This window comes from Lagopus muta, chromosome 1, assembly GCF_023343835.1.
Source record: "Lagopus muta isolate bLagMut1 chromosome 1, bLagMut1 primary, whole genome shotgun sequence".
NCBI lineage: Eukaryota > Metazoa > Chordata > Aves > Galliformes > Phasianidae > Lagopus > Lagopus muta.
The window spans coordinates 61,253,999-61,265,858 of record NC_064433.1 but is presented as its reverse complement, the minus strand read 5'-3'; the positions used below and the strand labels follow the sequence as shown (position 1 = coordinate 61,265,858).

The 11,860-nt window shown below is 46.6% G+C and overlaps 1 protein-coding gene across 2 annotated transcripts; it reads right to left on the bottom strand.

Annotated features, from left to right (window-relative positions):
- Window positions 1-116: 116 nt before the first annotated feature.
- On the bottom strand, window positions 117-6,134 carry PEX26 (peroxisomal biogenesis factor 26). 2 transcript variants are annotated; one of them, XM_048967160.1, is made up of 5 exons: window positions 5,825-6,134; window positions 5,401-5,544; window positions 4,749-5,062; window positions 3,569-3,715; window positions 117-2,620 (listed from the first exon to the last, which is right to left on the bottom strand). In XM_048967160.1, the coding sequence occupies exons 1-5, from the start codon at window positions 6,076-6,078 to the stop codon at window positions 2,517-2,519; spliced, it is 963 nt and encodes a 320-aa protein (XP_048823117.1). In that variant the 5' UTR covers window positions 6,079-6,134; the 3' UTR covers window positions 117-2,516. The 2 variants fall into 2 exon arrangements, with proteins under 2 accessions (XP_048823117.1, XP_048823125.1); XM_048967168.1 differs by having other exon boundaries at window positions 5,401-5,541; window positions 5,825-6,133.
- Between the last annotated feature and the right edge of the window lie 5,726 nt (window positions 6,135-11,860).

Below are 11,860 nucleotides of genomic sequence, written 5' to 3'. Positions count from 1 at the left end.
ACATGTATGAAACATTTCAGAAACTGTTTTGAGGCTCTACAGCATCAATGCATTAAATACTAAAGCTTTGATACACTTCATCACAGCACAAATAAGCAACTCTACAAAGAGGGAAATAAGTAGTCATTTTATGGTGAAAATTTAATATTGCAGGTTTAGTAGTCATTGCAAGAAAAGAAAGATTGGTTGTTTCCGCCTTCACCCCTCTCATGGAGTGCTAAACACAGTTCAAATCCAATATCAGTAGTACCCAAAAGCAGAGACTGCTAACCTACCAATAAAATCAAATAGAGTTTTAGTAAATGAATGGCTGTGATATTTAACAGAGCTCTGCACATAGCAGATGGTCTACCCACTGAACCCAATCCCCAAAATGCAGCTCTGCGGTTTAACTGGAAGTGTTAACAGAAATTGAGATTAAAAAAGAGGTTGTTAGCTGAATGATCATGTATTGTTTAGAATTGAGCCTGACTTTGATGGGAAATTTATTGTTTCATAAACTGGTTTAATTTAGAGCAAGGTCTTGCAACTAGGCGGCCAGTAGATGCAACCCAGTCACCTTTCTGGAGGAACTCAACTCCAGCCAGCCCCTCTGTGTTGGATTCTACCTGGCTTTTCATCAAGGGCTGGCTGTAGGGAAGCATAGCTACACTGACAGATTACATAAATCATCTAGCAGTATCAAGAACTGCTCCTCCTTGTATACACAGCATATGATAAATGTATATTTCTAATTTGGTGAAGCATTATGTGCTACTTGTCCTGGTGTAAAATCCAGCTGGAGACAAAAATTCCAGGGGAGAGAGGATAGGAGTGTCTTGTGGTTTTAATCTTTTGTTTACCTGAGATAACTAGGTAAGGTGATGACTGCTTTCTGCATTCATGGGTGCCCCACTTTATCTCACAGTAACACCGGAGTATTTCTCTATCAGGATAACTCTAGAACAATCCAGACAGAACAAGACTTCTAGCAGTAAAGACACAGACTTTACCAGTGGTCTGGTAGGCTGCAAAGTGACAGAGCGCACCAACAGGCTGCTATCCTTGTAAAGAAGACAAAAATGGCCACTATCTGTGTAGAGCTATTGCTAGAAACAAATGATCACTTCAGAGGAGGCTATCATGGTAAGACACTGCAGTGGGACCTACATCGGCTACTTTACACAAGCTTGGTGTGTTGGATAGAAATTGGCCACCAGGAAGGCGGCTTCGTTTCTGTAGTTTTGGGTGACGCTGGTCAGCCTGAATCATCTGGCACAGATGCTGGGATAGCTGGCTACATTCGCCACATGGCTCTGACTTGTTCTCTCCAGCACACGTGCAGCTTGCTCCAGTAGAAGCAATCTTGCAGTAGTCAGTGCTCTCTCCCTTGGCACTTACTCGCTGTCAATCTATGGGAATTAATTATTCTCCTGCAGACCTCCAACCTCTGCCCCAGGTGATCAGAAACAGCGCCAGCCTGGTAAGACCTTCTGTAAGGGCAGTAACTTTCTTGCCACATTTGTGGGGATCTCAGAGCTTCTATCAAAGATTTGTTTGTTCTGAATGATAGAGCATTGCTGAATGGTTACTGTGTAAATCAGGACTTCATGGGCATAGGAGGAAGGTTTCTAGACCTAATGGGACTTTCTGACATCTTCATAAAGGTAGGTAAAGAGTAATAGGTAGGGAAGAGGTCCGTAAAGAGGTAGGGAAAGAGTAAAACAATGCAACAACCTCAGTGGTCCAACTAAACAATATGGAACATAATTTAAAAGAAAATTCATTCCCACTGGCACGGGTGCCTATAGATTACTATGGGCCAGGCAAGTGCAAGGTACTGTAATATGCATTTAAGAACTGTAGGTGCAACACAGCTGTACTTGCAGCACACCACCTTGGCTTTCTGCCATAGATATGATTAAAATTGAGAGCCCCTGTATGAGGGGGCATCAGTCACAAGAGAAACCACGGTGCTCAAAAGACAACAGGCTTTGTTTCCTGCAGTGTTTTTCTCCCATGTACTTGTCCTCAGCCCCATGCTAGAGGAACTGGGATTTGAGATGTCTTGAGACAAAACAGAATACTCCCTCTAAGTATTGATCCTCCGCTGCCTTTAACATTCCTGCTTCTAAGAATGCTGTTTCAGTTGTTCAGGGAACTGCATGGTAATTGCAAGGACGGAACCATCTTCCAAACAGGCATCGTACTTCGTAACTATCTACATAACTCTCACTCAAGAGCCAACCCAAAGCAAAGTGTTTCAAAAGGAGGATCTTAATCAGCTGTAGATTACAGAAGGAGTGGCTTTACTCCAGTGCTGGACAGAATGGTGCTGAATAGCCAAGGCAATGTTAGGAAGACTTGGCATGGCTTCAAAAGTCACACACCATCATCTCCTGTCTGAAGAAAGGAGAGGACCACTGTACAGGAGATCACAGGTGGTCATCTCCGCTAGGACACCGATTTCAACAGTTTTTGAAGAACTTCATAAAGTCCTCGAGACAAGCTGACACAGGAGCAGAGGCAGAAGACATTTAGTCTTGAATTGGAGGCCTGTGGATTGGAGACAACACAGCTGCCCAAGCCTGTCTGAAGAGTTGCACCAGTTTGCAAATGAACGGCAGGGATGTAGGAGAAGCTGCAGAGCAAAACAAAGATAGTTCTACCCTTTGAAACAGACCAAACATATCAAGAAAGAACTAACTCAGCTACAGTTAATGGAAACCAAGGTGTCTTACTTTCCTTCTCTTCAGTACTCAGGCTCTCACCCAAGGCACTGCTCCCTTCTCTAGCAAGATTTTTTCAGTATTTTCCAACACATTATTTGCAGTATAGCTATGGAGCACCTGCCACCCAGCAGAAGGGATGTCTCCAGGTACAAAAAACATCCAATCCCTCCACAGCCCAGTAGCCACCTCTGTGTCATACAACCAGCCAGTTCTTCTGTGGTCAGGCACTGGAACAGGCTGCCCAGGGAGCTGGTTGAGTCAGCATCCCTGCAGGTGTTCATGAAACATGGAGACATTGTACTAAGGGACACGGTTTAGTGGGCAAATATTGGTGGTAGGTAGATGGTCGGGCAGATGATCTTGGAGGTCTTCTCCTACCTTAGTGATTCTATGACAGCTTCAGGCATCACTTATAAGACCTCAGTATAAGAAAATCCAAAGCACGACCACAGTGCTGCCCTGCGCAACTCTCTGCTTCCCTGACAGGTCAGCCCTAAATTACAGTTGCTCTTCTAAGAGGCATTCACCTTGTAGCACCTCAAAGTCACTGAGGCAGAAGCTGCATCTAGGAATCCCAGCCTGCCTCTCTCTGTCAGCACTTTGTCTGTTGGAAAGAACTGAGGATGAAATCACTGTTTGCAGAAAACTGGCTTTTGTAGAGCTACATCTTTCTACATGGATTGCAACTGAAAATATTTGAAACAAGCTCCACTAATAGGTTCCCAGCTACACAACTTTTGCCTCTTCTGAAGACGAAACATTTATACAGATCTAATCTATTACAAAACAGCAGTTTTCTTCTCTATAGCCACAATTAAATATATTAAAAAAAGAGAGCTTAATACTTAATACTCTACCTGGGTCTAATCTCACCACTACCAGGTACAGCAGAAAAGTAGCCAAGAGCATCTTTTTATAAGGAAGTAAATAGAAGTGGCTTGACATGGACCTTAGTGTTCTTCGTAGCAAAGTCAGCATGGTCAAGAGCTTTTGGCACAGAGCACCTGGAACACAGATCAGAAAAGCTGTTGGGGCAACGTAAAAAACATTAAAATAATCACACAGACACTAAGAAATTAATATAAATACTGTGGTTAGCTTGATTACATGAGAAGTGTTTTTCATGTTCTGTTTTGGTTGATTGCGGTCTTTTTTATTGTCATTTCTACCTAGAGAGAATAGAGAAAGAATGGAATTTCATAATACTATTTGCTACACTCTTTTTACATGAGAATTTATACCACAGTAATGCCTGCTTCTCTCCTGGGAGATACAGTGATTTACAGTGCTGGAGAAGCAGATCTTTGAATGCCAGATGTGGCTGGTTCTACACGGGCTTGACTGCTAACACAGAAGTAGAGAACACACAGAAGCAACAAGCATTCTTTATAATTGTCAGCAAACAAATCACGATCTCCTTCTGTGATACCCAGCATGACTTCCTTAAGGCTGGTAAGGCCTAACGCTAGTATTAATACAGACTTAATACTTGCTACTCCTTGTAAGTCATGCATGAACACAATTGGTCAGGTAGTTCTGCAATCTGTTAAAGCTAGATGTCAATGCACAACTGTATTTGAACTGAAGCCATCAACTCATTTAAGGAAATTACGAAAATTAAGGGCATGACTGGTAAGATAAAGCACTGCTTCCTTTCTGAGCCACTGGTCTCAATCTGGTTTCAGGCATCAACACCTGAGAGAGCTTCAGTGATCACTGGGCTTGTGAACAGCTTTCATTTTTGGAACATGCTCCCGCTCTCTTTATGTACCAGTGACAGTTTGCTGTCCACACACACACTGGAAAGCCCTAAGTGCTTGTGAAAGCTATGTCATCAACAGCACTATAGCATAAGCAGACTTTCTGGAATGGACTGTCACACATCACAATAAAGAGAGCAGACAGTTCATAGGTTAATGTCACGGAATGCATGGATGTTGATGACCAATTACAGTCTAGATGGTAATCTTTAATATACATGTACCTTTAAACCTTGAAATCTGAGAGAGGAATACAAACAACAGAGGGAAAGCCTACCCAAAACAGTCTCTGTTGCTTTATCCTCTTGCTCATCATGAGCTGAGTGCATTTCTTCCTGTTGAGTCCACTGACATCGCTTTTCACAAATGGTCTCAACAAACGCCAGCTTCTGCTCACTGTCCAGAACATCACAGCTGTACACAAGCTCTTCTGCCCCCTCAAATCGACCAAGTGGAAGCAGCACGTGCAGCAGATACAGCTCCAGCAATGAGACATACTCAGACAGGCTCTTATTGGTTTGGTCCCTCAGCCAGCTACTGCCAACCTCCAGCATCAGCTGGGGCTCTCTCACTTTGCCGTATAATAGGATACTGCAAAACAGGAAAGAGAAATTAGAAGGTAATAACTCCATAGAATTTGAGACAGCTGGCACTTCCCACAAAGACACATGCCAAGGTTTACACCTGAGGTACATAGATTTCCCAGAGGAACAACTTTCCCTTAGAGTTTTGTACTTTATCCCCTTAAAGCTGTCCGAATAAACACCGCCTTTCTTTTTGTTTATTTTTCTTTCTGAGCACAGGCCTGCCCCAAGCTCCACCTTCATCCTTCACGGCACACAAAGCGAGAATACCAGAAATTATTCAAGTCTCACCTGCTATTAAATCTAACCAACGCCGGCTCTCTGCGCGCGGCAGCCCACACTCACCACAGCTCCAGGATTTTTGGAGGCAGCTGCTCAGGGCGATGGTAGTACTGCAGCACCCAGGACAGAACTTCTCTCCATCGGTTCATCTCAGCCAGAGCCTGAATGCCCACCACGCAAAGGGAGCACTTCACTTCCGCACAACTGCTAACAAAAAACACACCTACCTAAGCGCTTCTTACAACCGCGTTATCCACCTCTGAGCTACAGCCCCGCTGAAGTGCTTCGTAGTTCTCTGAATTTGCCCTTACTTTCCCGCCCAAACAACGGGAATTCAGCACATCCGGGCAGGTGCATGCACGCAGCCCCTCTTTAGGAGCAAGCACTGCCGGCACCCGCACGCTTCCTACTTCCTACCTACACTCAAACCGGAGTTCCCAACACAAGAAGCGGCACAACGACCGCACGGAGCCCCCTCGGCTCGCACCTGTCGGGGCCGGGCGCGGGGCCCAGGCTGCCGCAGCCCGCCTCGCAGCGCTCCAGGGCGGCGGCGAAGTCCCGCTGCAACACCAGCAGCTCCGCCGCCTCCTCCAGCAGCGAGGCCGCCTGGGCCGAAGCCGGGGACCAGGCCAACGGCCCGTCGCCCATGGCGGCCGCTGGAGGGCTGGCGGGAGGGCTCTCGCCGCCCGGCCCGAGCCCTGCCGCCTGCTGCCCGCCCGGCTCCGGTTCCGGCGCCGCCATTGCCTGCCCGCACCGCCCTTTCCCCCCGGGAAGCCGTAAGGGATCCCCTATGCCACCGCCTGACGGCAGCGGAAAGACCGCCCCCGGCCCACACGTTCTCCGACCCGCCGCCCGCTGGGAAACGTAGTCCGAGCGTACTGCGGGTGCGGACGAGTCGGTTAAAAACGGGCTCTCCCCGTTCTGAGGAGCCGCGCTGTGGTGCCAGGACGGGTTGGAAGGGACTGGGCTTGGGGCTGAAGGGCTGAAGACAGGATTCACGTTTGCTTTCCCAGCGACCGCAGTCTGTTGTGTAAGGCCTGCTTTGCGTTGCAGTATCGGCTGGTTTCTGATGAAATCTGGGCACGGAGCTGTGTGAGGATTATGAGAGCCGTTGGTTCAGCGGCACCGTGGAGATCCGTGTTGCCCAGCAATGCCTTGTACCTGCGTGAGACAAAGTTTTTTCTTGGGATGAAGAGATGTCTCTGTTTTTGCCTCAGTAGCACTCATTCATATCAGAATCACAGAATCACTAAGGTTGGAAAGGACCACTCAGATCATCCAGTCCGACTGGCAGCCATCCACTCCTCCCCTGCCCCCTTCTTCCCCCCCCCCATGCCCACTGACCTTGTCCTTGTGTGCCACATCCACATGGTTGTGGAACACCATGAGGAATGGGGATTCCACCACTTCCCTGGGCAGCCTGTGCCACTGCAGCACCACTCCTGAGAAGGAATTTTTCTTAATGCCAAACCTGCACCTCCCTCCTGTGCAACTTAACAGCAATCGGACAAGAGGGAATGGCCTAAACTCAAAGAAGGGGATGACCCCTACCTCTCCACAAGCTCCTTTCAGGCAGTTGTAGAGACTGATAAGGTCTCCCCTGAACTTCCTTCAGACTGAACAACCCGAGCTCCTTCAGCCATTCCTCATAAGACTTGTGCTACAGACCCCTCACAGCTCCATTGCCCTCCTCTGGACAATTTCCAGGGCTTTGAAGTATTTCTCGTAGTGAGGTTTTGAGTTGAAACTGAACCCAGATCCTTTCCCTCCGTGCAGCTTTCCAAGCGAAGAGAGTTTGACTGGCTTAAGTTAAACCCTTAGCTTTTCACTAGGAGAAACCTTTCCCACTCTGGCAGCCTAGGGTGAACCGAGCCTCACACCTCGCAGGGGAGTCAGGGCCCGGCGACAGGCATTGCCTTTCCCCTCGGGACCACCAGGTGTCACCATCCACAAGCATGTCGGCCTGCCCAGCTCGGTTTCCAAGTGCCGAAGGAGGTTACTGTGAAGTGAGCCAGCACAGCTGTAGTCCATTGGTTTTCCTTGCCAGCGGGAGGAGGGCTTTGGGGTGGCAGGGAGGCAGAGCGTTCTTCGCTCGCGGCTGAGGCAGTTTGCTAGTGGGGTGGGTACACGCCTTTCTCTCATCAGAGGATGTTCCCCTGAGATCTCCAGCCAGAGAGCCTGCTGCTTCAGGCGGCTTAAGCTATGAAATGGAGTTGGGTAACAGTAACAGCATCTCCACTGGTTCTGCACAGCAGCGTTATAAAATGTGCCACATTCTTCTTTAGCTGATATTCAGAAACAATAGGGTGTCCTAATTGCAAAATAACTATTGCACTCTGGAAACACTCTTCATTAAATGAATCTCTACAGGAGAGGTGGGATTTATTACACTGCTTTAGTGGTCCACTAGTAATTAAAAAATCACATGTACTAAAAAAGCATTGAAGAATGAAGCATGAGTTTAAAAAGGGAGCTTCTTTGCCAGAAGAAGGTGTGGGGAATCTCACTGTGCCTGCTCCTAGCTCCCCGAGATGCTGCTTGCAGGCAGCAGGACAGCCCTTGTCTGTTCAGCACAAGCACCCACAGCAGCACCTTTGGCAGAGCATGCTGGTTTGTGTGCTGTGCTGCAGGCTGTGGAAGGGGCCCCACACGTGTTCAGCCTGTTAAGTCAGAGGCACAGCACAGAGACAGCACAGAATGCAGGGCCCAGCAGCTAAGCAAAGGCAGAGATAAAAGCTTTTTGGATTTCTGTTACTGTTGCTTGGCTCTTGCAATTGGGAAAACAACATTCCTTTTTGGGAACTACAAGTCCCAAAGTGCACTGTGGGAAGACTCCGGCTTGTACCAGCCAGTGCCCAGCACAAATTCCCAAATATGGATAAGGAATCAATTTTGAAAAAGCCTCGCACTCACCGAATGCTCCTCACTGAGATTCTGAAAAGGAGCGAGACAGCATGAGAAAGAGGTGAGTGTGCGTTGCGCAAAGATTTTGTTCAAAAGCATCTCCTGGAGAGAGCAGCTAAGAATATTCCGTTCCTTAGAAGGAGGGTGCAGCGCTGCCTGGGTGACAGTGGAGCTGGCTGCTGTGGCGATGGAAGGGACTTTGGAAAGGGAATTGTTGTTTCAGGTGGGAAAACAGCAGCAGGGGCAGCTGTGCTGTGGGGTGAGTCAGATCCTGCTTCCTTGCAGATGCTCTTTATTAATAAAGGACTATGGAAAGACATGTGGGCAGCAACAACAGTGCATTTCTTTGGAAGCAGAGAAGGGCAGGGAAGAGGTGAGAGATGCACTAAGCAGCACGGCTGTGTGAGTTGTGGGGCTGTTGGTTAAGAAGCTAAGATGGAAAAAAGCAGCTGTGTAATAATAATTATTATTATGGGTCAACGTACTGTCTGTGTAAGGTATGGTATGTTTTTGTACTTCATCGCTCTTCCTAGAGGGGACAGTGTGGTGCCTTGAAGGCCAAACTGACAGGTCCCTGGCCCGCAAACAACAGTAACTCAGTGCAATTACCTGTACCACTGGCAATTGGTTAACAAGCCAAATGAAATCGTTCTGCCACAGAACCATCCCAGGAGAGACGAGGAATGCTGAACCCCCAGCCCAGGTCTGTGACCTCTGGGCTGGTTGCAAATGCAGGAGCTGTGCCTGGCCATGGAGAGATGCATGTGGCAGTTTAGAATAGTACACTGAGCTATCACTTGGAGCTCAGTGCCAAACAAGAATGATGCTGTTTTTCCAGCCTTCGCTAAGTGCAAATTGTGTGAACTGTTTTTAAGGCTGTAAGAGCCATTCTTGTACTTGGATTCTCCAATGCAGCTGTGCGATATCACTGCAGAAATACTAGAGGAAGTCAATGTGTTTGGCTGCATCTTGCTTCCTGGATAACAATCTCTAGTAACCAGAAAAGCTAAATTCAAGCAAATCTGCTGTCAGCGACAGGTGGTAGGAGAGGAAGGACTTCACCGTGGATTTTGCCCTGTGGGTGGGGTGCTGAAGCCTGGCTCTTCGCCTCTGCCCCAAAATCTAGGGTTTTTGGTCGCAGTCACCCTGATTTTATAGAGGAAAAGAAAGGGGATGAGGTACAGAAGGGCTTTGTTTGTGTCTTCACCAGCTGTGAATGTACAGGTTGCCCTCTTCCTCTCCCCCAAGCAGTTCAAGGAGAGTTTAGAGTTACAGGTACCTGTAACAAGGCCTCCTGGGGTAAATCGCCTCAAGTATTAATCCAGATCTGACCAGCATGCGGTCACAGAGCTAGGGGCGCTGGCACTCAGTCCTTTCTGTGGTCTCTTCTGTGTCAGTAGGCTGTTAATATGGGATTAGCAGCATTAGGGAGACCAGGAGCTAGAAACAATGAGGCCTTCTGACTTGAAGAAACACCTTTACACCCATACAAAAACAAAGAGCAGAGTTACACATTATATAAAGGCATCATAAACAGAGCTGAAGAGAGGCCATTCTCTAGAAAAAGAGCTGTTTTGCAGAATGTTGTAGGTATTTATAAAGCAATGAGGTCCCAGCATACAGCACTGTCCCTTGCATCGCATGTTTTTGTTTTGGTCTGGCTAGGCCATTACACGCCAGAACCTGTAGTTTGCTTGTAATTTCCACAGCAACACATCCCTATTAAACACAAAGGTAGCTGGCTGAAGTTCCTTTCAGTTCACCTGGACTCAGGGCTCCCTCTGGTTCCTGGCAGGCTGTCATGAGAGCCCTCGAGTGTGTGAAGATGAGCACTGTCTGGTTGAGCACCAAACAGCTGGCCAAGCATGACCTTCTGCTTTCATATTTTACTTAGTGTGGGACAGAATCAAACATGTTGTTTGAAACCTAGAACTAGTAAGCGGTGCCTCACCTGCTTTTGAGACCACTTGCTGATAGTTACTGGTTTTTAAAACACTGACCTCTTACAGTGGCCATACGAAAACCCATGTAAATAACAGGCGAAGATGGTAGAAGACAGGAGAGAAAACTATGGAGGTAATCATAGTCACAGTCCAAATGGGGGATATCACATGACATTAAAGTATGAGCAAATTCCTGTTTTAACCTTCATCACAAACACAAACGCTGTGTCAAGTGCAAACACTGGAAACCAGAAAACTGGAAACACAGAGTTGTTTTCACAACTTGCAGTAACTTGTATTTTTCTCATTATAATGGCAGAAGGTTTCCGAAGCAAAGATCAATTTTAAATTAATTATGCCTTTTTCTTTGTTCCATATCAAACAAAATGCCAGACTTGGCAGGACAGCAAAGTATACCAGCTGTTACTTTTTATGTAGTTGTTACTGGTATAATAGCAATAATTGGTGCAGGGTGGGGCATTTCATCACTGTAAGATGAGCCATTCGTTGAAAGCCTCAGGCTTCTTTTCTGCAACTAGTTATTACCTGTGAGAAAATACTGAAGGCTGTCACCAGCGTGGGTCAGTTGAATCCTGTTTGCCTAACACTGCTTCCCTCCATGCGCTGATTCAGAGTTGCATGCCGTTCTAATGGTTCATAGCTCTTCTTAGAATCTCTCCTACTGAAATCAGTTGTTGTCCGTTGATCTCTTTCTTTTCTCTTCTTTCAAAAGTCAATGATGTGCTCTCCTAGCTGGCAGAAATGCTTGACAGTGGGAATCCTGGAAGTACTGACACCGTATGGCAAATAAGAAAACAATATTTTCTCAATAATTCATAACTTCATAATTTCTCATTACTTGCCTTTTTTTTTCAGTATTTGTCAGATATTCATTCTTCCTTTTGAGTGCAAGTTTGCCACCACCTCCTGTTAGTTATCACTACAAACAGACCCTGCATGTTCAGCATTCTGAAGTGGAAATTGCAGGAAACGTTACTGACATTAGCAAACTCTTTTACACTTCAGGCTGCTGGACCAGGTTCTTATTTGGCCAAGTCTTGTGATGCTCACACAGGTTGTAATTAGATGTTATTTTAGGAAAGCCAGCAGTGCTGCAGAGTTGCTCGGTAACAGCATCTTCAGCTCTGGAGAGGATCAGTTGAAAAGGGGCTGCTCCCTGATGCAGCTCATGTCGTGTGTTTCAGGGCAAATGTGCTGCTGCATTCTCCTCCTGCGCCCAGGCTGTGGCATGGAGTCGGTCAGGACTTTACTGCTTGATGGTTTGCTCACAAACTTGATATAGTAATTAAGAAGCTGCTACTTTTTTATTAAATTATCTCTGAGCTTTTTTACGGAGGTAATGAAAAAGCAACAACTCTTTTTAAGGTAGGATCTTTCCCCTCCTTTTGAAGATCTGTGTGCTATTTTAGAGCATTACTGGATTGAGAGGTATGATCATAGTTTGTGTAAAGTTAATGCCTAGAGCATTATATTGCCTCCTATTTCTGCAAATTAATGTTCTCTTTCCCTCTGTCCATTTCCTGCTGGTCCTTCTCATCTTTCTCAGCCACATCATAGCAGTACTGGATGCAGACGAACATAGGATTAGGTGTCTAATTAGTTTACGTGGCCTTAAACATACTTGTTTACTTCTTGGCACTGGGGGAAGGGCAACC

Coding starts and splice junctions, on each gene's coding strand:
- PEX26 (XM_048967160.1), bottom strand. CDS start 6,078: ATGGCGGCGCCGGAACCGGAGCCGGGCGGGCAGCAGGCGGCAGGGCTC. Junction 5,545..5,824: donor CCCGCGCCCGGCCCCGACAG/GTGCGAGCCGAG, acceptor GTTTTTTGTTAG/CAGTTGTGCGGAAGTGAAGT. Junction 3,716..4,748: donor AGCAACAGAGACTGTTTTGG/GTAGGCTTTCCC, acceptor TCTGTGTTCCAG/GTGCTCTGTGCCAAAAGCTC.